Source organism: Lepisma saccharinum, chromosome 27, assembly GCF_977018435.1.
Source record: "Lepisma saccharinum chromosome 27, izLepSacc3.1, whole genome shotgun sequence".
In the NCBI taxonomy this organism is placed as follows: Eukaryota; Metazoa; Arthropoda; class Insecta; order Zygentoma; family Lepismatidae; genus Lepisma; species Lepisma saccharinum.
In genome coordinates this window covers 27,697,292-27,723,707 of record NC_139255.1, presented here as the reverse complement: position 1 = coordinate 27,723,707, position 26,416 = coordinate 27,697,292, and the positions used below count along the sequence as shown (strand labels likewise).

At 36.8% G+C, this 26,416-nt stretch overlaps 1 protein-coding gene across 1 annotated transcript in view; it reads right to left on the bottom strand.

The window, feature by feature from the left end:
• Positions 1-5,879: 5,879 nt before the first annotated feature.
• The window catches only part of LOC145980366 (dipeptidase 1-like), a 136,302-nt gene continuing 115,765 nt past the window's right edge, over positions 5,880-26,416 (bottom strand). Inside the window, exons 7-12 of the mRNA XM_083113428.1 lie at positions 23,003-23,087; positions 19,734-19,910; positions 16,868-16,952; positions 11,662-11,737; positions 10,670-10,808; positions 5,880-6,177 (exon numbers count right to left, since the gene is read on the bottom strand). Of these exons, the coding sequence (XP_082969554.1) occupies positions 6,076-6,177; positions 10,670-10,808; positions 11,662-11,737; positions 16,868-16,952; positions 19,734-19,910; positions 23,003-23,087 (664 nt within the window). The 3' untranslated portion in view covers positions 5,880-6,075. The remainder of the gene's footprint in view (positions 6,178-10,669; positions 10,809-11,661; positions 11,738-16,867; positions 16,953-19,733; positions 19,911-23,002; positions 23,088-26,416) is intronic.

Here is a 26,416-nt window from a genome sequence, read left to right as displayed (position 1 = left end):
TAGATTTCACTAAAGATTTTACAGAAGTGTTATAATACTCGATAACTAATAGCATAGAGAGAAAATATAATTTATACAACTTGATTCTTACGTTAGCAATTACGAAAATATTAATGCAGTGTTTCAGGTCAATATCTATTGTATGATTTGTAATTAAAATTTATATATGTAGTGCTTCATCACTTATTCTTAACATTTGGTAATACAATTATTATTTTTTAAGAAATAACACAAAGCTGGACTTTTAATTTTTGTACGAGGGGGGGCTGGAAAGTTCATGAAATCACCCAGAAGAAATAAAAATTGAAACAAATTGTTGTAGCCATTAGAAAGAGCATATATTGTAAACCTCTTATCCTGCATATGATCCTTTTGTCATTGTTATTTTTTTTTGTTTCACGTTCAGTAAGAAGAGATGGCGGAGGACCTAAGGAAATTTGAGAAGAATGAGCTTCGCAGTGTCATCAAGTTTTTCGTGTTGCAAGACAAATCCCCCATGGATATCCATAAAACTTTGCATGAGACTTTGGGGGAACATGCCCCAGGATATACAACAGTAGCCAAATGGGTGAGGCGTTTTAGGACTGGACATGGTGAGACTGAAGATGAACCCCGCTCTGGCAGGCCTGCAAGTGCAGTGACTAGGGAAAACATTGTCAAAGTGCACGACATGTTCATGGAGGATAAGCGCATATCCACCAAAACCATTGCTGCGTATCTGGGGATATTGCGTGAGTGTGTGGGTGTCATAATATCAGAGTATCTGGACATGCGGAAGCTCAGTGCGAAATGGAACCCAAAATGTCTGAATGCTGACCAGAAGAGAACACGAGTGCAGATGTCACGGGAGATCGTGCGCAAATTTCAACACCCTTATGATTTTTTGCGCTGTCTGGTGACTGAAGATGAAACATGTATTCACCATTATGATCCACAGACTAAAAAGCAACCCATGGAGATGCGCCACAGTGGGTCTCCTCGACCGAAAAAGTTCCGAAGTCAAAGGTCAGCAGGGAAGGTTCTGGCATCGGTCTTTTGGGATAAGGACTGTGTCATCCTCATAAAATATCTTAAACAGGGTGAAAACATCAGTGCTGCTGTTTATTCCCAATATTTGATTGAATTGAAGGCGGCTCTGAAGGAAAAACGTCGGGGAAAAGTGAGCCGTGGTGTGCAATTTCTCCAGGACAATGCGCCCTCGCACAAGGCCCATCAAACCATGCAATTGCTGGCGATCTGGGCTTTACCTGTGTACCCCACCCACCCTATTCCCCTGATATCGCCCCATCCGACTATTACCTCTTTCCAAACCTCAAAAAACATCTCAAGGGCACACATTTTCCGTCCGAAGAGGCACTGGTTGAGGAGGTGGAGGGCTGTTTTGCATGGCAGGACAAAACCTTCTATTTGAAAGGGTTACAAATGTTGAAACATTGTTATGAAACGTGTATTGAGCTTCGGGGGGAATACCTTGAAAAATGTATTAAAATGGTTGTTCCAGCTGTATTCCTTCTGGGTGATTTCACGAACTTTCCATCCCCCCCTCGTATTGTATATCATTATTCTCAAACTTTTAATTCTCAAACTTAAAATTTGGCTGTAGAATTCTTCATATTACAACTATATATTATACATAGAAAATATTTCCTGTGATTTTTATATGTAAATTAGTAAAAAACATTGTTAAAGTTCTATTACGGAGACATGTCCTACCAACCAATCAAAAATACAAGATGATCACTGGCAATTGTCTTCATCTACATCATTAAGGTCAGAAGTATTCAGGTATTTGTTTGGTGACAAAATTTCTGAAAGTAGTTTCTTATTTTGCAAGAAATGATCATAATATTGTACACGAGTGAATTACTTATAATTATATTGTACACTTACAAATTTTGTTACGAATCTTGAAGCAGTTGTCTATGTCACCAAAAAGAGGACATTTACCCATTTTCCTAAAAACCGGCCCGGACCATTTTTAGGACACCCCCCCCCAAAAAAAAGGACGGGTAAGGGTTAAAGAGGTTAGAGAGAATAAGGTAATGAATAACTGGAGTAAGAAATCAAATGAAGCGGATGCTTCTAGCCGACGTCCGATCCGGAACCGCAGCCAAAAGGTTGCTACGCTTGAGTCACGTGAGACTACTTCACTCCCATCAGCCATTAAGGCATCTAAGCCTCGGAACCAGAATGCCTCGATTTTCTTCTAAATTCATGATTTCCCTTTTTTAGTAATTCCTTACTTTTTCCATGCAAAATATGTGTAATCAGACCAGTACCCAATTTCTTTAGGCAGGGAGGATTTTATAAATTTTCTCTGGAGAGGCATTAATACTGTGAACATATTATACACTGTGTGTTTATATCTATACAGGGTGTCGCAAAACTCTTTCAACAACGCTTGGGTGCTGGTAGATATCATAAAAACAAGTAACTTTTCCCTATAAAGTTTACCTCGAAAGCGCTTAGTTTCTGCGTTATAAGCGCTTAAAATCTATCCTGTACGTATGCAACCCAACACAGCAAACACTTGGTCTGACATAACTACCAGGGGCACGTGGCAGGGTTGCCACTGGCGTTCCTCGTTAAGAGAGATGACTTGAAAGCAACAACTTTGGAGTCTTGCCTGAGCAAAATCCAAAACATTAATGGTACTTGCGATGTTCCAAGAAGCATTGACAGTAGGCCTATTTATAAACTGACCAAGACAAAATAGGCAGACTGAAATTCAAGATTACTCATTCTAAAGTATCTCCATAATTGATTGATTGATTTGGTTTATTTTAATTCGCTTTTCTGTCACCTTTGGCTAATCGCGAAGATGAGGATGATATGATGAAATAACAAATCACACCAATGCCTAGGCCAGGATTTAAACCCGAGACACCTGACGCCGTAGCGAGCTGTGCTAACCACATCACCACGGAGTATTTCGTGTATATCAACAATTGCAAGGGACACGTGAGATAGGGGGAATCCACGAACGAACAAATGTAAACATGAGGTGTTTGCTGCCTCGTTTCGAACACGCAGACTGTAGTGTTATTACAAATTATTTATTAGAAAATTGTGAACTAGCGCTATTGCGAATCGAGTTCGTTATAAAAAGCAGGCAAACTTCTATACTGAAAAGAAACAAAAATCTCCTGCAGATGAATATTCTTGAGCCACTTCGGTTACTGAGTACGTTTAGTGATCAACACATGATCTCTCTACCGAATGTTCCGGGCACGAGTTCCGACCTGGACAAAGGTGTCACTGGATCGTATTTACTATTTGCCTGAAATTGCAGAAAAATGACGTACAATGAGAAGAATAGAAATTCACAAGAATTATCTTGGAAATTCTAGATGTCAGAATCTTGCTCGTTTGCGACAAAACGTTGTTTCCAGGGTGAACTTTTGGTGTCTTCCGAAAATGTTACTCTTACAGTTTAATGTTAATATCAAGTTACTACAATGAATGATAGATATGTACAATTTATGACGTGTACTCAATGGTTCCCTTTAGATTTTTTTTTTCACGTTCGATGATAAGAATGCGAAACGAAGACACAAAATGAGAAAACTAATTCCCACACATGAAAATAGTGTAAATTACGAGGATTTCTCTTGATGTATGTACCAATATCAAACGATATCGTGAAGTGCGGAACAAAATTGTACAGGCAGTATGCACCGAACTCAATGTAATTCCTTTCAATGAAATATTAATTTACAACCTTTTTAATAGAGCATTCAAGATGAACCAGTTTGAGTGGAAAGAGAGAGAGAGAGAGAGAGAGAGAGAGAGAGAGAGAGAGAGAGAGAGAGAGAGAGAGTTTTTAATTCGCATGTTCCTAGTATTGCAAATAATCGTTGGAATTTTCTTGAAACCCACTTTTAAAACACATATTTTTTCTTACATGCATATCAGTTGTCGCTAAAATTTATAGGTTGCCACTGTTTTCTAAAGTAAGTATTGTATGTTGGCTATGGTGACCTTGGCCCCATAACGCTTTGTTCTGTGTTTCTTACGGGGGCGCTGTGGACACCAACCCTGAAGGTTTCTTCGTATTGTGGATGACATTGGATTTCTCCTATCTCACGTGTCCCTTGCAATTGTTGATATACACGAAATACTCCGTGGTGATGTGGTTAGCACAGCTCGCTACGGCGTCAGGTGTCTCGGGTTTAAATCCTGGCCTAGACATTGGTGTGATTTGTTATTTCATCATATCATCCTCATCTTCGCGATTAGCCAAAGGTGGCAGAAAAGCGAATTAAAATAAACCAAATCAATCAATCAATTATGGAGATATTTTAGAATGAGTAATCTTGAATTTCAGTCTGCCCATTATGTCTTGGTCAGTTTATAAATAGGCCTACTGTCAATGCTTCTTACAACATCGCAAGTACCATTAATGTTTTGGATTTTGCTCAGGCAAGACTCCCAAGTTGTTGTTTTCAAGTCATCTCTCTTAACGAGGAACGCCAGTGGCAACCCTGCCACGTGCCCCTGGTAGTTATGTCAGAGCAAGTGTTTGCTGCGTTGGGTTGCATACGTACAGGATAGATTTTAAGCGCTTATAACGCAGAAACTAAGCGCTTTCGAGGTAAACTTTATAGGGGAAAGTTACTTGTTTTTATGATATCTACCAGCACAAGCGTTGTTGAAAGAGTTTCGCGACACCCTGTACATGTTAAATTACTTCAATTTCAAAGTATACTTCAAAATCAAAATAGTATGCATATTGTAATCACAGAAAATTGCATCTAGTACATACATGTAGATTTTTTATACTATACCAGAATGTATGTATAATGTACCTAGGTAGATATGTATTCCATTTAAGCACCTAGATCTGCAGTGAATTGGTGAATTGAACCAAGTTTAATCATCAATGAATGAAAATAGAAAATGGGTACATTTCAAAATATCAATGTCTTAGCCAGAAAGTAAAGTTGGAGTGAAATTACTCATTTTCTGAACTCTGAAGCAAAACAAAACAGGAAATGGCAATTTCTCTCCGGGAACAGAGAATGTAATTTTGGTTACACATTGTTAAGAGCCTTTGGTGATCTTCTTCCAGACTGTAAACAGCTTAAATTGACATGAGGTCTTAACCGTTATTTGCTAAACGACATTGGGCCTCCCCGATGGTTCAGTGGTAGTGTCGTTCCCTTGTAATAAAGGGGTCCCTGGTTCGATACCCGGTGGAGGCACATAGTCCCAATTAGCGTTACTGTGCGTAAAATGTACTTGTAACACCAACTCAATCAATCAATCAAAACTAGACGACATCAAGGCTGCAACACTGATCAAGTGAGCTTTACAATGCCATTTTGTCATTTTAAAGACGGTGTGTCCTGCATACACACGTACCAGTGAAGAGCAGTGGTTTCTTGTCCTCTGGAAGCCTCCTATACATTCTATTGCAAATGAAAATTCAATGTATCTATGCATGCTTACCACGCCAGCAAGTTTACAAATTGAGGAAGAAGTTCGACAATGGCCTCAGTCTTCACAAAGCTGTGTGGAAAAACCTTCGCGGATGTTCATAAAAGTGACTCCATAAAGATTCCGAATATTCTTCTTCTTGAGGTAAGGCACTAACTCAGACTTGAAAATATATGTGGATGTGGATCAGCAATGAGCCTATCCTAAATTACAGCAAACTTGTGCAACCCTACATGCAGAAACATACTACGGTAGTTAAAAAAAACAAGAACAAGTTAAAGTTTTCATTTGACTCATGTAATAGTACCTGCAACTTATATCCTTTCTTGCAGTAATTTATAATGGAATTAACAGGTTCATTCGATTAACTAAACGTGAGGAAAGTAACTATGAAATAATTTTAGTTGTAGACTATAATAAAGCATATACTATCATACAGTTCAGAGAATATTTCTTTATTCAACTAAAGTTAAATTTAACACACCATAAACAATATAACAACAATTTCAATAAATTTCTGGTAACTCCATCGTTTGATTTGTTAAAAACAATGATGTTATTGAGAAAAGACACGAAGAGCTGAGGTTTGGTGTTCACATCCGTATCAAAATCAATTTTCCAAAAATTCTCCATAATTCAAGTTCCAGGATACCTACAGTATGTTTTGCCATCTAAATCTTCCATAGGAATCCATTCTTCCACCGGATCAACATCGGCTCTGATCCATTTATCTCTGATCTGCAAGAGTAAACAGAGTTAATTTTTTTTAATAATGAGAGAACTGTTCATACAGAGCAAGCAGTTTTAGAAAGTGGTTACGGCACTATCCGGAAGTTTATTAAATTTTGGTGCTTCAAAGAGAAAAGTACGAGTATATATATATATATATATATATATATATATATATATATATATATATATATATATATATATATATATATATATATATATATATATATATATATATATATATATATATATATATATATATATATATATATATATATACAGGCCGAAGGCCAGTGTTAACTAATAATCAAGATCGAATAATTGAATCAGTTTCCAAATTCAAATACTTAGGACAGTGGTTCCTAAAGTGTACGCCGCGGCGCCCTGGGACGCCGTGGATAGCTTACAGGCGCCCCTGGAAATGATTCAATATTTTCACTGGAATGGTATGATTGTTCCAAATATGTGCTTATTTAGTACCTTTTACACATAAAATGGTTCTGAATTTGAATTATGTGTTTATTTTTTTAACATAAGACAAGCAACCTGACCACACTAACCGAGCGTTGCAAGTGTTAGATAGGTCTACACTCTGACTTGAACGCCGCGGGAAAATCTTGAAACGCTAATGGCGCCGTGAGACGAAAAAAGACTTTAGGAACCCCTGACTTAGGAGTAATACTAACAAATGAAAATGATATAGAAGAGAAAATAAAAAGCAGACTTAATTCAGGGAATTCGTGCTACTTGTCTCTTCATAAACTTTTACCTTTTCGTATGATATCTAAGAAACTAAAGGTTAAAAAAACAAAACAAAGAAACCAGTAACTTTGACTGTATTTTGCATTGTATATGAAAGCGAAGCATGGTCCATTACATTGAAAGAGGATCATAAAAGCAGAGTATTTGAAAATAAAATCCTTAGAAAAGTATTTGGAGACAGGTGAGTGGAGAAGGTTACATAATATAGAACTGCATGAATTCCTATCCACACATTATTAGAATAATTGAATCAGGAATACTTATGTGGGGAAGGAATGAAGAGTTTACAGGATTCTTGTTGAGAAACCTGATGGTAAGAGACCAGTAGGAAGGCCAAGACGGAAATGGAGAGATAACTTTGAGATGGAAAGATTGGATTGATCTTGCCGAGGAGAGGGATAGATGAAAGGCTTGTGCTACTGCAGCCAGAAGTTATTTAGTTATTCCTGCGTCAAAAGCAAAATCTTTAATTCCACTGCTACAAGCAGTTTAAACACACATCTTAATTATTCTTTGGAGCTAATCAGTGGTGATTTATTCATACTAGTTTTTGGACTTTTAACCACTGTTATTTTTTAAAGAGATCCGGGGCGGTACAGTCCCCGGAGATCAAGGTGGAAACCTAACGGTACCGCACGAAGCCTTGATCGTAACCTTGACGTGGTCATCTGAAGAAGTGGAGCCTGGGCCACTGATAATCCTACCTGGCAACTTTTTGTATATAGAGGTCCTTGTGACCGACAGACGCGTGGAGCTCAGGCCACCAAGAATAATCCTCCAAGGCAAACATTTATATGATCTAACAGACCACACGCTACTCTGAAGACGGAGGCAGATTCAGCCTCCCAAAAACATCTTAATATCTTATAAATCCACATTAACCAGAAATACAGTTATTCACAGAGAACTCGACCACATTGGAGAAAAGCCATAATTTACTCTGGATTTTTTCCTTCGGGATTTAGTGAAAGACTTAAAACTGTTGTCCACCTTTCCCTACTTTCTTAAAATACTTAAAAGGGGTCCCGGGTTCGATTCCTGGTGGAGGCACATAGTGGTTCGGATCCCACTTAAAAATGTAGGCCCAGTCCCGATTAGCCTTACTGTGCATAAAGTGGACTTAAAACAACAAATCAATCCAATCAATCCAATTAAAAGACTTAAGAGGAAGCACACCTGAAGCCATCACACAAATCGATCGAAATAAATTATTCACTATTGTCTGAAGAGAGTTTTAACTTGATGCCTAATTTAATTTAAATAATTACAAATATCTATTGCAATAAATTATTGTAGTTATAGACATTATTTTGGAGAAAGAGTCAATCCACACCAAATGATCCAGCACTGGTTGAGTGGCAATTTTTTGAAAAAAAAAAAAAAATCATTTTGTTGTTGTTGTAATCCCCATGCAAGGATAGTTCAAAAGAGTAATTATTTATTTTTTATATGACGTCGTTTTAAAATGGGGGCAATTTGTGCTTTATGGCTTTATGCACTTTCACCTTTGCAGAGAGTTGCGATAAATTTTATAACAGCTGAGGAAAATGAGAGCTGGGATAGATAACATTGGTTTTGAGTACATTTCAAGGTGCATTTTATCTCCTCTAAGTTTATTGCCCTCTCTAATGCAATGGCTGAAATTTTGGGCCAAAATTGATATTCGGCATTTAACAAAAGTCAAAGTTTAAGATTTTATTATTAACAAAAAAGGACTAATATTAGAGGTATAATTTGTTTTTAAAGAGAAGATGTACATCCAAATGTTTGTCAGAAAATATTTGAGCTTTGTTACTAGTTTCCTCTTTTCGTTACTCTTTTTAAAAATGCCCTTTTTTGATATTTAAAAACAACTTAAGACCAATATCTCTGATGGTGGACCTAATACAAATCTGAAATTTATAGCAGTAAAGGGGGGCCTGTAAGAAAGTTTTTGAGTTTGATATCAATAGAGAGAAGTTGGTCAAAAACAGACATATTTATTTTACTTCAAAAATCTAATTTTATAATGGGGTTGTGAAAAAGCTTTACATTGTGGTTTGTTGGTGTGGACACTCGAAGACTAAAATGATTAATTAGAAGTTCGTTTTCCAATTTACGATTGATGATTTCATGTAGGCCCGTAGAGAGAGGTAGACTATGTAAGCTGAAGCCTAGTTCGCTTGTCTTTAAGACAACGAAGTCAGAATACGCAAAGGAGAAATTTACAATTGGCAGAAATATAATCTGTTAACGTATTGATGGAATTTTCTGATACCAAGATACCCAAAGTTGTAGAAACAAAACGTTCTAAAAGATGTTATACAGACACTAAGACAACTGTAATATTCTTAGATCAGAAATGCAAACTATGAATCTCTAAATATAACCTTTATTATTATTTTTATAAGTTTTTCTTTGTTTTCTCATTTCAAAATCTGTAGGATGTAAGTATCACAAACTATGGCATAAGACGGACATATTGGATAACGCATGACGGTGCCTAGTAGTTTGGCACCAAAATATCTAGCTACGGTGCTGATTTTATGTAAATAATACATGTCTGCTAGTTCAAGACGAATTTGTGGTGGATGTATATTCAAAACAGGCATAAATCTGTTTTGTGGAGAAATATTGAACGTATTCTATGTTTACAATAGCGAGAAAAACTTAGTACAAAATCATTCTTGGAAAGATTAGTTTTAGAAGGCATGATCCAGATATGAAAGCAGTATTCAAGAACAGAGGAGAAAAACAATTTTAAAAATCTGCTGATGTGTGATTGGTTTTGGATTTATGTGAATCTGTACAGAGGAGCTAGGAGATGCATGTATCTTTCAGTAATGATTGTAATGTGCTCATTCAATTTTAGTTTTCTGTCTATAACAACAACATGCTCTTTTTGAGAGGACCGACCATCTCGGCAGAGTGGTTAGCATAGCGCGTTCTGTTTGCCTAGTATAAGAATTTCGACATTAAGAAACGTGCCTCACGTAGGTGTTAGTTTGATAGTGAAAAAGTTAAATATACTTTAAAGTGAAGAAGAAATATCACCAATGTTTTGACCATACCAACTGCCCCAATATTAATTATTGTGATGACCAACTAGCATAGCAACCAAACAAGTTTGAATTAAACACAATTAAATAGGATGCACTTATAACCTACTAGGGTAACATACCTTTGGAAAAAATGTATTTAGAGGGATTCATGAGCGGAAAAGATATTTTTATATATAAAACTAGAATATCCAATTAAAAGTACCAATCGTACTTTCTCGTTTTACTTTAATGCTCAATTATCTTTCAAATAAGAAAGTGAACAAAACTCAAGAATATTATAGGCAATAATGCTAATTTTGTGATCAAAGTTAATATTAAAAACTTTAAATTATATATAAGCTACTAAATAATTTATAGGTCGGCATTAGTAACGCTTGTGTAATTTTTTGACACATTTTGTGTTTTCTAAAAAATATGAAACTGTACAAAATTGTAGTTGACTCCAAATCTAAGTATTTTTGGATATATATTTTTAAAAAGTTAATTTTTATGACATTTTACTATATTTTATGATATGAACACACACGAACATACACACGCAGATACACATGCAGATACACACGCATACAAATGAATATAGCCTACCTACACTTGTTCAATTGATAGTGACAATGTATTTTTTTAAGCAATATTTGTCTAAGTTGGTATTGTATTTCTCAGTCCGCTGTAACTTTATGTGAAATTAACCAAACAATTACCTTCTCTACTTCCCTGAAGACCCTAACCAGGTTTCCCCCTACAAGCTTCTTGATGTCATCCGAGCTCCATTTGCGATCTCTGGCCAGCTCTGCCAGGAGCATTGGGTAGCTGGAGACGTCCTCCAAACCGTCTGGAGTGCTGCAACACAATGCAGATTAATAAGTCACTGTCATAATTGTCACACAGAGTTTCACAATACCAGTTATTAGATAGAGATAAATTTAATATTTTAAACTGGATTTCACACTATCTTAATTTTATTTTCTAGGGTTTATAACAAAATTATGATCTTCTCGATGGCGCAGTGCTAATGGCGTCCTGCTGGAATTTAAAATTCCTGTCAATCTTTTACGTTATAAAGTCATTTCCACTTTGTACTCAAATAGGGTATTCGGGACTGGATATGGCGTTTAAAGAGGGCACCTATCTCCACCGGGGATCGAACCCTTGAATAACAGGTGCCGACTTATGAGGGAGGGCAAGGAACTTTATATCCCACCAAAAATTCACGTAAAAGGTCAAATATTATATATATAGCCAGCCCCACCCTCCCAAAATGTATTAAGTTAGCGCCTCTGCCTGCAGCTATTCCAGGCCTGTGGATTGCTGATGGTCTTCGAAAACCTAGCAAATGTGTTGTGATTTGTTGGAAGCGCAATATTCTGATGTGATTGCTTCGTATGGGTTGCACAGGACTATTTTAGGAGTATTACCAGCTTCGATCCTCGCACAGGTCTAATTTTGATACTAAATGAAGATACCTGGTGTCAAACCTTACTAGGCATGCCATCATGAGCATATCTTTTCATTTAAATAATTTGCATCTAATGATTTAAATTCAGGACATAACATACTCTATTAATAAAATGAATATTTGTTGAATATTATCTTAAAATATTTTCCGCTTTACAATATCATGCAAATACACGATTATCCATATATGTATCTCAATTACACCTTCCAACGTCAATACAATATTATTTATACTTACTAGTTAATTCCATCGTATCCAGCACCAAGCCCGACGTGGTTCACACCAGCGACATCCCTAATATGGTTGATATGATCTGCAAAGAACAATGCACCATTTTAGAAAAGGTGAAAAATTATTTATGCTATTCATAGAAAGAACTCCATTTTAAAACATTATCCTCGTGTACGATTACGAACATGTAAACGTGTAAACATAATTAATGACTAAAAATTCATATTTACTGATGACTGATAATCCATCAATGTCCTCCCTAAGAAACATTTTAGGATAGAAATAAAATAACATCTAAATGAAAAGAGTCACTCAAAAATACCCTCATAATTTCTTGTGAACATCATGTATTATTATTGGTAATACTGTTAAGTCTTGCTTCCATGTTAATAAAACATTAAAATACTGACCAAGGCAGAATTTATAGTATAAAAAATATATACACTAAAAGGGTAACGTTTCCACCCTGTGACAGGGTCTTCTTCAGACGAATATTCACAATAGATTGATGAAAGTTACAAATCATCATCTTATATACACACACTCTCTCAGACAGGGTCCATACACAAAACAACACGAAGGCACCAGTCCTTATCTTAGAACATTCCCTGTGAGGAATTCCTGAGTTTGGAATCTCCTGACAGGTAATTGACACAACCTGACAGGTGATTGATAGGTACCTGGTGAGAGTATGTGCCTTATCAATTCCTCCACTAATGGACCTAGACAGATTCCTTATCTTCTGGACTCCTTCCCTCCTCTTTCTTCATTTTTTCTTCCTTCTTCTTCCTTCTTCTCTCCTCCTTCCTTTCTCTCACCTTTCCACTCTTTCTAACACCCCTCTCCATTCCTTGTTGGTTTTCAGCCCCCATTCCAGTTCATAATTTCTTCTTTTTTTATCTATTTCCTTGGCCTCTTTGCACTTCCTCACTAGTCCTATCTTCTCCCTCCCTATCCTCCTAGCCTTCTCCCATTCTATGTTGTTGTCCCGTTTCTTTTGTGTGCTTGAATATAACATTTTTCTCCCTCTTTAGTTTTACGTCATCCTTATGTGGGTACAACCTGTCTTTCAGTCTCTTTTTTGTTTCCGCTATATACACACTATCACATTCCTTGCACTAAACTTTATATATAATCCCCTCTTCTTCCTCCTCTGTGTTCTTCCTTCTTCTTGTTCGCTATCCTTAAAATGCTGCAGCCTCTCCTTCTATATGTCTTTATGCCCGCTTTTCTAAGTACTTTGCTTATGGCTTTCCCCATACTCCTTATACCAAACCACATCTCTCTTTCTTTCTCTTCCCCCTCTCCTGTTTCTATATCTTCTTTCTTCCTTGTTCTTCTGTTTACGTCAAGTCTGTCTTCCTTTTCGTACACATTATTTTCTAGTTGCTCTCATAGGCTCTCTATTTATCTCTCTTTTTCTTCTTCTTTCGTGCATATTTTCTTGATTCTGTCTTCCACATTCTTTATAAAATTTCTTTTTGTCCCTCATTCACATCTTTTGTGACAAAAGACCCCCGCTGCCCCCTTTTCTGATGCCAAGTGGTATCAATCTTCTTTCCTCTCTCTCTTTTCATCATATTATCTAGGAAACTTATCTTCTCGTTCTCTTCCTCTTCTATTTCAAGCTCCAGTATATTCCTCGTGCTTCATCTTCTATTTCTTTGACAAATATGTACAGCTGCCTCCTTGTTCCCCTCCATATGCCGAAACAATTATCCACATATCTGCAGAACAGGATTATCTTGTCCCCTCCTTAATCGATCACCTTCTTTTCCCACTCGTTCATTACCAATTCTGCTAACACTGGGCTTAAACTAGAGCCTATATTTAGGCCTTCACTCATTTTCATTATTTTATCCCCCACGTTGCAGTAACCATTATCCCAATCAGTTTGCAGAGATTTCACTTCCTTTATGCACTTTCTAAAATCCTCTCCTCCCACAGTCTTTTATGATCTTCTCTCTATAATATTTTGTTCCTCTTCTGATCTACAAATCTCCTCATAGCTGTCCCCTTTTAGATCTTCATACTTACTCTCGTACCATTCTCTTTCCATAACTACAGTGGCTCCTCCCTTATCTGCCTGCTCCACCACAATATCATTTCTTGCCTTGATTTTCTTCATGCCTTCTATTTCTTTCTTACATAAATTATCTAATATTCTCTGCTTTTCCATTTCTTTCTTCAATATAGCTGCCGTCTTCCTTCTAATCTTGTTCCTTTCTGCCTCTTCTTTTATCTGGAGCACTTCTTCCACGATGTCATTTTTAACTTATTCATAGTCCACATTTCTTTCCTTCACTTTGAAACCTGGGCCTAGTTTCAAAAAGGCTTCCTCTTCTTCCGATATTTCCACCTTCCCGATTACCACCACTCTTCTTCTTCTGTCCTCCTCCTCTTCCCATTTTCTTCTTTCCTCTTTCCATCCTAGATGCTGGTTCGAGCCAGCATCTATTTTAATCACAAGCGCTGTTGTCACTTGTATCCGCAGTGTTTAGACATCCATTCATTCACTGCGATGACATTACACTCCCAAGGATTCCACATTGTATATAAAATAGCACAACATAATAACACAACCTAGCAAAGTTATGAAACCTCTAAAGAAGCTGAATTGGCAACATCTCATTTAGTTCACGTGGACTTATCAAGCACCGTCGGTTCCTAAAACGGACTCTATTGGTGGAAGAAGTTTGATGTGAGGGTTTACTGGGCTCCACGGTGACTTGACACATACCATAGTTGTCAGAGGGAAACTGATCTATAGAACGTTATTTGAAGTAAAGTGGCGTTCGAATCAGGACTCTAATTTTACATGGTTATTTATGTTCAGTGTTTCTCTACACTCGAATGACTATACATTTATTTCCTAAATGCGAATGAAGTACGATTTGTCATGTTTCCACACATTACCATCCTTAGTATCTCCTTAAGATAATCCGCATTAATACAGACTGCAATGAATTAAGGACCATCAGCCACATATATATATTGATCCAGTGTTTAATTACAAAATACTTAAACTATCTTCATGAGCTGAGCCAGTTTAGAAATCCGGTTCACCAACTGAAACTAAAAATCGCTACTACCACGGTCTTTAACTGCACTGCAGTGCTTTCATTCCATTATTCTCATTAATATATTTGGTTCAATGTTCAGAATCAATTAAACTTTATTTGGAAAGTGGAGAAAACGCAGTCATCGCACTTTCGAAGTTTTACTGTATGTTGTTCCAGATAAGGGTTACGAACTTGAAACTGTCGGATCGAAGACGGGCAATGCCGCCTGGGGGTTCTCCATTTCCATATTTGGTCGCCATCTTTAGGATCTTGGAAGTGAGCCAGGGCGAAGTCAAAGCTTCTTTGGGGTTGAGGAGATTTAAGAAACACAGAGAAATGCAACGAACCTCCCAACCTGGATATCAAGAAATATGAGGTGTGGGGAAAGCACAAAGTTTCGACCGCGAGTAGATTGAAGAGTTCAAAGATTCCCGACAGGAAAAAAGAGGAAGGAAAGCGAGAAGCAGTGGAAAATAACGAAGAAGGATGATTTTATTATGAGGATCGGAAGGCGACTGTCGTATATTATCATAGGAGAGGAATATTGGTGTGAGGAGGGATGGGAGAGGAAAGGAGGAAAGTTTTTTCGGATATTGGAATGAAGACAGCCAAGATAAAGAAGGGAAGCAAGAAACGCAAAGTTCCAGAAGTATTTAGAAAGCGAGAGGAAAACAATAATGTGAGCATGAACGACCTGTAATGAATTCTTCTTTCTATTTAGATACTTAATACCCGAAGATAATCAGTCAGCAGGAAGCGGTCGAAGACATACTGAGCAAAGGTGATATTCTTCGTTTATTCTTTTTCCGTTTGGGTTCGTTTCAAAAATATATACAGGGTGTTTCCGGGATGATGATATAAACTTTCAGGGATGATGGAGAAGGGCACATGTATCAATTTGAGATAAGGAACCGTGGTCCGGAAACACCTTAGGCGAAAGTTATAAGCAAAAATCGCTGCATGAAGATGTAATACTTTTATTACCAGCAAAAGTTTCACAAGCTGTTCCGTGGGTTGCTCCGTCACCTGATCTGACCCCATTTTATTTCTTCTTGTGGGGTCATGTGAAAATTCTTGTGTACGAGGCACCTGTCGAGACTGAAGAGGATCTCCTGGCAAGAATTCTCGCTGCCTGCGACATTGTTCGAACGACACCGGAGTTGTTCCAACGTGTACGTCAGAACTTTGTGCGACGATGTCATGGCTGCAGCGAAGCTGGATGACACCACTTTGAACAACTGTTGTGAACGTAGCAGCTTAATACTTCCATATATGATAACATGATGAAGAAGATGACAGTGATTTATTTTAAATTCCGAGGCAGCTGAGAACCTTCTGTAGTATTAGTGTATTAGCACGTAAGCATAACAGTGATATATCTTGCACGCAAATATTAAGAAAAATGTTAGCACAATATCAAATACAATGTGTTGTATTGTAGAAGATCATATGCAACTATATTAGTGGGTGTATCCAAACTTTCTTCTGGTGGAAGCAAACACTTTCCCAAGGAGGGCGATGCTTTATTTTGAATTATTTGACAAGAGAGAATAGCATTTATTTTACATTCCTAGTGAGAAGTACAATGAACACAATGACATTTTTCAGCAGCTGTTTTCCGCACATACAATTAAATTGAACCCCATACCACATAATACCACTATATTGCCATAAAAATATTAAATATTATTAATTGTAGAAGCATACACATTATTAAAGATCATGTATACAAATAAATTAAAAATATCAATTAAACGTCACTACACAGCAGTTAGTCAAAGTAACGGGTTCCAACAGCTCTCATTCAAGATTCTCATGTTCGTAAACAATATCCATTAATGATAGAAACTAGTATAAGGTTTCGCAATTTAAAAAATACCGATTTTTTCCACTTTAATTATATATGCTTTCCAAGTTTTGCCACACTACATCATGAGTACTTGTCATAATTTCCATAAAATATTATGGAGACAGTACATTATTTATTTACACATAAGCAATAATTGCATATGTTTTCCAAAAATATAAAAGCAATAAATGGCACACGCACACGCACATCCCCACACACACTTACACAAGCATGCATAACATAATTAGTACGAATATCTAAATTACACTTAACGGTTTTGTAGAAATTCATGTGTACTCACCTATTACGTCGTGCAGTGTGGCAGTTGATCTGCAGCTGAGAAATTTGTTGAAGAAACTCACCATTACTATTCCGCCGTTCATTGCCTGCAACGGGGAAATAATTTCAATATCATACAACCAGATTTTATTGAAATGGAAAGAAAATTTATGCAAATATCTGCATTTATTGTGTGGAGAGCTGTGAGAGTTTATCGAAGTTTGTTTTAAGTCTACATTCAACAAGAAAAAACATTATGAATGGCACAGGACCATTCAGATGTTGCAATGGAGAGTTCATGGTTGCAACTTGTGAGGAGGAGGAGGTGCGGGGAGAAGAGCAACAGAAACGCTACAAACTGAAACAGTGATTAAGTACATGATTAGTTTGTGAAGAGGGGAGAACATGTTGAACTTTTATGTGAGGCACCACAGTAATGGAATCCATATTATAAAGTTTTATCTTCACTTTTCCTGCTCATTCTGTCACACAACAAGGCATTAAACAAAATGGCTGCTCCGGAGAGGCCCAGTTATTTTGAAACGTACTGCCACGACTCGTTTTAATTCTCGGGTAGGCATCTCGTCCGCTCTGCTAATGTGCAAGTTGAAATGAGAAGAAGATATCTGAAACTGGTCCTCATGGGTAATTTGCCCCTTTGATTTCCTTCAAATAAACTTGGCAACGTTCATCTGCGCCGAGCCGAACCGTGTCGTGTTGACCGTTAATAATGGGTTTTCTGCCTTTCACTAATCAGGACTGGACTTGTAACTCAAAATAGGATCCGAACCACTTTCCACTGTGCCTTAACCGTTATAAATATGTATAAATATCGTTGAATATTTTTTTTAATAAAATGTTTTTACCGATTTGAAATAAATGTTTTATATGGAATAGATGTTCAGCTCCGGCAATAAAAATGGGAAACCTAAATCCTGAAATACACAAAGCGTTATGTGTGTTGCCTAACTCTACGGCGATAGGTGGATTTTAATAGTTACTGTTACTGCTAGTCATTCCGTGCGGTGTTGCCACGTTCCACGTACATATTTAATCTGTTGAATAAAAATATGTGTAAAATCGATTTCGCAATGATATTTTTTATAGTGATAGTGAATTTTATAAACAGATGCAAGTAGCGTCAATACAAGACCAATATTGTATTTGTAGGACTACCCAATACTAAGAAGAAGTTATTTCGCAAATTTGATATTAAAATTTTTTTGACAAATTTTTAAAAATCTAAAAATTAAGAATTGTGTTTAAAACCTTTCTGCCTGCACTGTACTAGAATTTGATAACGATCGGACAAGCCGTTAATTTATAGAATTTCAAAAGAGAGCGATCATTTGCAAAACTAAAAAAGAAAGGCGCTTTTTATGTTCTCGGGACGATAAGGTTAGCATAGATTAACGGAGAATTGAATAAGCTAAATTTTGATGTAAATCGTTTTTTGTAGGTCTAATGGTTAATTTTTAATTAGAGTCCAAACTCTAGTATCCATAATTTTTAATCCGATAATAGTTCCCTGCACGTTTTGACTCTATCTGCACTCACGCGTCTAGTTGTTTGCACGGTGCAAAACTGACTCGTCTATTTTGTTGATTTGGTGTCAGGTAATGTATTTGGTGTTTGCACTGTATGCACTACGTTCTGGAGAGGTGCAATGTGTGGTGTTTGGTCACATTGTGCGTGCTAACTAATGAAAGGAATGTTTAAAGCAGCAGACATGCATTTGTTGAATCTTTTGAACTTGAACACTGCCTTCCGTCTACTTGGTTGAACGTCATTTCCTCGCACAAGCCTGACACCAGAATACACCTGCACTGCACTTAGTGAAAACTAGACGGGGCTTGTGAGTGACCAAGATTCACTGTGCAAGTTCCTTATTTATAAGTGTCCGTTTTCAGAATGCGGATTACTGAGGTGCGAAAGGTCCATAAAGCAGGCTACAAGTTCAGTCTTGTTGGAAATGACGTCACCTAGTGCAGTTCAAAAGAGCCAATTAAACGAGATTCGAGTCCGTACTTCCCTCGTGTGATCGTTATTCTCTTGTTTGAAATTATTTAAGTCGAAAGACGGCGAGTCGTTGTTTGTAAATTTTCTATTGTGTAGAATTGTAAATACAGAAACTTTTTAAAATGCTGTGTGATTTCTACGGTGAACAAGAAACGTCTATAACGTGCAAGAAACAATGTGCTCTTAGTTTGATCTACTGACCGTATTAGGCGCTGCAGTCGAAGTGCAAATTAAAAGCCCGACCTAGGTGAAAAAGTGGTTAGCACAAGGCGCAATGACGACAGTGGCCTCGGGTTCGAATCCCGGGCTGGGCATAGGTGTTCCTTGTGTCGCGAGATCAATTTCAACACCCATTTTCATATTCGCAATTAGACAAAAGTAGCAGAAAAGCGAAGTAAAATAAACCAAACCAATCATAACGTCATTAAACGTTGTTTCCATGATAGAAAAAACAACATGTGATGACAAAGGCAGTCTATATTAGAGTAAAGGAAAACATACACTTAACAATGTTAAATTTGAACCACCTATTAGGGTCTTTCTCAGACTTGAAATCAAACCAAACTAAAAAAAGAAATAGTTTTGAAGTTTGAGGAAGACCCTGATAATATAAGCTGCCTTGATCAGCATACGTGTATGTAGTGTTTTTCCAAATGAAACAATTCGAATTATTTTCGATTCCAGTTCAAGACTTCCAGACTGAACTGCTCGACCATCCCTCGCTTCAAGTACGGTCTTGCACCTTTGAAACACTGTCCGAAAGTGTGTTAAATAGAATAAACAAACTTGAAAATATTTTGTATATCACACTGGGACAAATAACATACAACAACAGTTGTTTATGATATTGTACAAAAATAAAATCTTACCAGTTTCTTAAGCATATAATCTGGAACGTTTCTGGAATTGTTGCAGAGCGCATGTGCGGAGGAGTGTGAGAAGATAACAGGAGCCTGCGTAACTTCCAGGGCATCCACCATCGTCCTTATGGAGACGTGAGAGATATCCACGATCATCCCAAGACGATTCATTTCTTGAATCACCAGCTGAAGAGACAGAAAAATGCTTCTGATTATTATCATAAAATCTAACGAAATTATATAAGGGTTTTCCAATAAGAATGATATGATTTTGGAATGAACTGACAACTATGCTTCAAATATTATAACTGTCACTAGTTGTCACTTGCGTTTAGTATACTGTGACAATTCATCATGACTAAATACACGCTTCAAGAACGTTTGGTTATTCTCCAAAATAATTATGAAAATAGACGTTCTTCTGTGAATACTCAACGTGCACTTCACGAAAACTATGGTCCACATAATAGCCCTTCTGTGCTTGCTATTCGTCGAATCGTTGAAAAATTTGAAAGGGATTTTACTCTTCACGATGCGAAAATACCAACAAGAGGTTTGAAATTGATTTGGAGGACATGTGGTTCCAACAAGACGGTGCCACATGTCACATTGCTAATGCCACTATCGACGTATTGCAAGAACAGTTTGGTGAAAGGGTAATTTCAAGAAATGCAACTGTTAGTTCGCCTCCAAGAAGTTGTGATTTAACTCCTTTTTATAGCTTTTTGTGGGGTTATTTGAAATCTATAGTCTATGCAAACAGACCACAAACCCTTGATGCATTAAGATTGAATATCTAACGCTGCATTCGTGACATTAGGCCCGAGTTATTGCACAAAGTCATCGAAAACTGGGTTCATCGAATTCACTCGTGTGCACGAAGTCGAGGTGGACACTTAAATGATGTATTATTCAAAACATAATGTAATAAACTTTGCTTCAATATAATATAAAAAGTTTGGTTGTATCTGAAATAGTATTTATTTTATTTCATTGTAAAATCATATCGTTCTTTTTGGAAAACGTTATATTTCATAGAAATCGTCACTGACGTTCTTAATTGAAGGGGTCGGGTGCAAAACATGGCAAGTGACATTTTGGTCATTTCTAGGTTCATTGAGAAAAAAGGATATTAGAAGTTTTACTGTAGATAAATGGTTTTTGAGTTGTGTTTATCAACTTCAGAAGATTTCAGCGAGTTCAATGTAAATTGTATGGCATGGCAATTTCATTCAAAAATTGAAGGATGGCACATTCTACTTTGTGACTGAAAAATTATCAAATTGTCCTTTACTATGTTTTACACCCGAGCCCTTCAATTGTTACTCATATTTTATTATATCAATAAATGTTGCAGAACACATGAAAGGAAATTGGTCAACGCGTAACTCTACTTTGTGCACACGAAAGGACCCTTTGTCACACATACTGTTTTTAAGAACTTTACATGTCTGTAATGCACGACTTATTCTCAATAAAACTTCAAATTGCATATTTTAGTTTTGTTGTATACTGTTATGAAATTACAGCCAAACTAAATGTTTCAGTTTCAATACGAACACCAAGTGTTCGTTATAGCTTAGCTGAAAACTACAGGGAATATTTATAACACTCAATCTACATATGTCTGCAGAAAGGAAGGATGTGGAAGCAAATCCAGCATCGCTACCACTACAACCTACTACAGCTGATGTGTTTCATATTGTTACATTTATATCTGACTACATCTTATTAACTTAAAAAGAAAACTACAGCATAAATTTACATACCTCTGCACAAAGTCAGTTATTTTTACCTCACTGGACATCTTGTGAAGGAACAATGTTTTGAAGCATTAAGGTGAGTAGTGCAATAAACATACCTTGTGCACGCGATGGGAAATTTAGAATGGCATTATAATACGAGTACTGAGCTATGGAGAGAATGTCATTAATACATTATGAGTGTCTAATTGTAACTTTCTGATACAAAGTTAAGTATTAATCAATACGCATTCGTATTTCTTAGACAACCAATTACCTCTTGTATCTTCCCTAAAGAAGTATGACAGCTTGTCCTTCAAATAGGATAGTGGGATGCATAAGTATTACCAGGGAAATTTGTCCACTACAAAAGGCACTGATTTCTCTCTTGCATTACACATGATATTAAGATGCTTGTGCATTTTCATCTTCATTTCGTGAACATCGCATTGGGTTAAACAAAGTGAATGAGATGAATGAGGACCGTGATGGAAAATTTGAATCGTATTATTTATGCATGCCATGCTACCTCAATCTCCTGTTCAGAAACTACAGAGACTCAATATGTAATATGATGATTGCATCGTCTACAATCGGGAGAGTTTATAGTTGTCCCAAAGAACATTCTTTATAAGGTTCGAAAAGTGTATTAGGGTGGTAACTTTAGCCTGAGAATCATTCTTAAAATGATTTCGTGCAATGAACTCTTATGCAAATGATTAACAAGTGCTAACGACATAATTCAATTCTATATCCATAAGAGCAACGAAATATTCGTGGAAACCGTTAGTCATATAGGTATCTTGGGAATATATGTGTTTTTTTTTTATTCCACTCCTGTGGTACAGTCCCGTGCGAATTAATCGGAACAAGATATTTTTATGCATGATAGAGTCTCAAACTTAACTTAGGTTTCATGATGATGAATCTATGACAAATCGTGTAATACAAATTATATAACAGAAAGAAGAACATATTAGCTATTAAGAAATATTACGAATATGTAATTGATTGTTTCTGAATAGTGTAATTGATGAATTAGGGTATAAGTACAAAAAACACATAAAGTGTGTAGTTATTGTATTTCAATTAATTCGCACGGGACTGTAGACCTCATTTCTGATTGGCCTACTTTATTTGAAATATTTTCTCAACGTTCATACATTTATTAGTGGGCGAATTCACACACACGTACAGTCCCGTGCGAATTAATTGAAATACGACAATAACTAAACACTTTATGTATTTTTGTACTTATACCCCAATTCATCAATTACACTATTCAGAATCAATAAATTACATATTCGTAATATATCTTAAAGCTAATATGTTCTTCTTTCTGTTATATAATTTGTATTACACGATTTGTCATAGATTCATCATCATGAAACCATAGTCAAGTTTGAGACTCTATCATACATAAAAATATCTTGTTCCGATTAATTCGCACGGGACTGTAACATAAACAAACTTTCTGTTTCAGAATAACGCCTGGCTCAGTTGGGAGATAAGGAAAGTGTTTCAAAAAGTACGCACCCTTCCGAAGTGGGAGAGGCCTCCATGTTCCACGAAGGTCCAAGGAACGACGTCTCCGGGGTCATCAGCCAATGCGGAGTCTGCCCTAGCGGAAAGAAGGTAATGTTTCAGCTGCAAAAGACAAATGAGCAACGCACGCCAGCTAGCACTTCTACACTGAGGGCAGAAGAAGAAGAAAGAAAGCATGCATGAGGAGAATACAGAAAGAGTACAAAGGAACAGAATTCAAAAGAGTAATCCGAATTTCAATGCAAAAACATATCTGATACGTAGGCTGTCAATTTAAAAGTTGCTGCACTATCAGGAAGAGGTGATAACGCCGTGCATGTGCTATCAGGCAATAAGCATTGTCGGTTGGGGTGACAATATGGGGAACCGTACATGATTCAATTGTCCTCATGTTGAGGTTGTTCTTACTGACACATACCAACCTCCTCAAGAAATGAACTTACCCATTGTCCAACCATCAGATACGGACGGCTAGGTATTGTTGCTACAGGCTTCATGAAAGTCTTCATGACATTCTAGTGCATTTTAGCCACGGGCCACCTGGATTTTGATCCACAATCGCTATTCTACGTTTGCAAACATGTTTTAGGGCAGTACACGAAATGGTACTCACTTCAACCTCCTAAATACACAACAGCACTCGCTACAACGAAACATTTTGGTACTCCACGCATAGACATGGTCCCCATCTGACAATGCTCACTGCCTGATTGTACATTGACTGTGTTATCACCTTTTCCTAAGTGTTGCCACTTTTAAATTTACAGCCCACTTATAAATGAAGAACAATATAGATGATTATCAGGGCTGATCCGAAACAGATACCGATGTATCGGTATCGGAAAGTATCGGCTGAAATTTATCTACCGATATCAGCCGATACTTTTACGGCATATTGGTCTTTCACGGTGTCCGCAAAAATGCAGCGCGACGCTTTCACCGAGTCTAATTATCCTGCGAATTATGCAAAATTCCAACTATCTTTCATTTTGCTTCAATTTCGCACGAAAAACTATATCTTGTGATTGCATAATATCTATTTTAATATTCTGATGTCATTCTTGAATATTATGAAGCAAATTTCTAGGTTAATTGATGCATATAATTGGAGAAGAATATTTACACACCTATATTTGAACAAATTTCAATTATTGCAATTTTCAAGTATCGGTATCGGTGGGAATCGATAAGAGTATCAGTATCGGTTCAAAGTGGCATCGGCTCAGCCCTAATTACACGGTTCTACAAGGGTTTTACTTCTTACGTAAAAATAAGTTTTTATGAAGGAATTTGATATGGGAAATTCAAATCCGTAATTAGAATTTCGCTATCAGGGATAATTTTATAGTTATAAGGAAATAAAGAATATCATTTTACTCAGATTCACCGTTCGTGATAAATGCAGGGGATTGTCAGTTGAGCAGTTGGCAACATATGCTTCTGAGCTTCTGTTTCAGGTGTTGGCAGTTCTGTTACTAAGCAACATTATTTACCTGCAAGATATTGTCAAAATACTAAGCATTGTGATTGCAGCTTTTGTTTAAGTTGATATACGTACTTTACCTGTCGAAATCAACCAGGTAGCTTCTGCTACGTCTGTGGAGAGTTGGCCTTTGCAAGGCAGAAGAAGAGGATTCGATCTATCATGAAGAAGTACTACAAACATTATCTTGGAATCGACCAATATAATCTCCACCCCAGCACAAACATTACTAAATTTAGGCAAACGTGACTATTTTGAAAGTGAGCACCTACTTACTGATCACAACGACGTTAGTCACAAAGAAACCTGTGAGATATTAGAAGATAACTAACTAACTCTCTAGCTTCTTAGACCCAAAGGCTTATGGCTGCAGCAACGCAAGCCTTCCATCTGTCCCTATCCTAGGCAAGATCACCAGCAAAGCAAAACAAAGGTACTTTGTGGGACCTCAAATTAGAGAACGTCAGCAAATCCAGAGTTTGAAGCATGTCTAAGAGACAAAGGAAACATAGCATGAATATAATGTTATATGCAATATAAATTGCAAAAATGTTATTATATTTTTTGAAAATAAGTATTATATAACCATTCTACGTTCAAATATTATGTCACATATCACATTTATAACTTTTATAGCTAATATACTAATTTTTGAGAAAGGATGATTAAATTATTCCATGAGTTCACCTAGTATTCGCTTTAAAATTGCAAGAATTTTAGAGAAAATTAAAATCACGATTACTCGTAAACTATCCCTGACAGAGAAAATCTAAATACAGATTTGAAATGAGCGCAAAATTTGCAATTGGAATCAGAACTTTTTTGTCCAGAAAAAACAAAAAAGATTTTTTGTAGAATAATGTTATTATCGATATGATTTTTAGATCGATAGCGAAAAAATCAACGTGGGACGAGTTCGAAACGTATTTAAAAATGAGATTCGAATACAGGAAATAGAAAATTAAGAAAAGCTGAAACTACGATAATTAGCGAAAATACTCAATAAACATTGTAACAAATGAATGCAAAACATATGATAGAAAACTCAAACGAAACATTTTGTTTATTCAGTACTTGTAAAAGATTACTATTGAAAGGGTGAAATAAATGCTTTCACTAGCAGTTTCAGGGTAGAGTAAGGTGGGGCAAGATTGCACAGTTTGAGTTCATAATTTTATATTTAAGCTATGAAACTACAGACACACATGCAAAAAGCAATACTCATTGCACTATCCTTTGCTAACTCACAGTAAATTTTCGAAAGCTGAATGAACAATTTTTCTACGTGAAACAATTACAAAACCGTGACCATGCAAATGCGTAGTCTTACCCGCACAGCGGGGTAAGACTGCGATCAAGTTCGGGTAAGAATGCGCACTTTCTACACAGAGTCACATTTGTATAAAAATAAACACAAATCACCTTTAAAAGTTCTTCTATCGTATGGGATACATTTCTCGTGGCATTCTCACAGTAGGCACAGTGAATCCCGTCCTACACTTGGGTTAGGAATCGCTAACACAAATCACAAATAAAGGTTTCTGTTTCATACGAGGTGCAATTTTCATGCCACCACTCATCACATGTGGAACACTGGATACAATCTTCTACTGGAGGATCGCTGTACTTCTCATTACAACCTGGGCAATTGTACTCTTTCTTCTGGCGTTTTCTCCTTGCTACATCTTTTTCAACAACGATGTTCCGTTTCTGTTTCCCCTGAACTTTCTTCTTACTCTTCTCAGGCAACGAGGCTTCCAAGTTGACTTTGAATGGAGATCCAGATAACACCTGAGACTGCCTTCTCTTTCGTCGGCGGTGCTGAATATGCTCTGCACGTGGAAGTGGTGAATCTGGTTAACGGAAATGAGCCCGTATGATCCAGTATTGTTAACCCCACTTGTTGAAGGCTGCTCACCTGG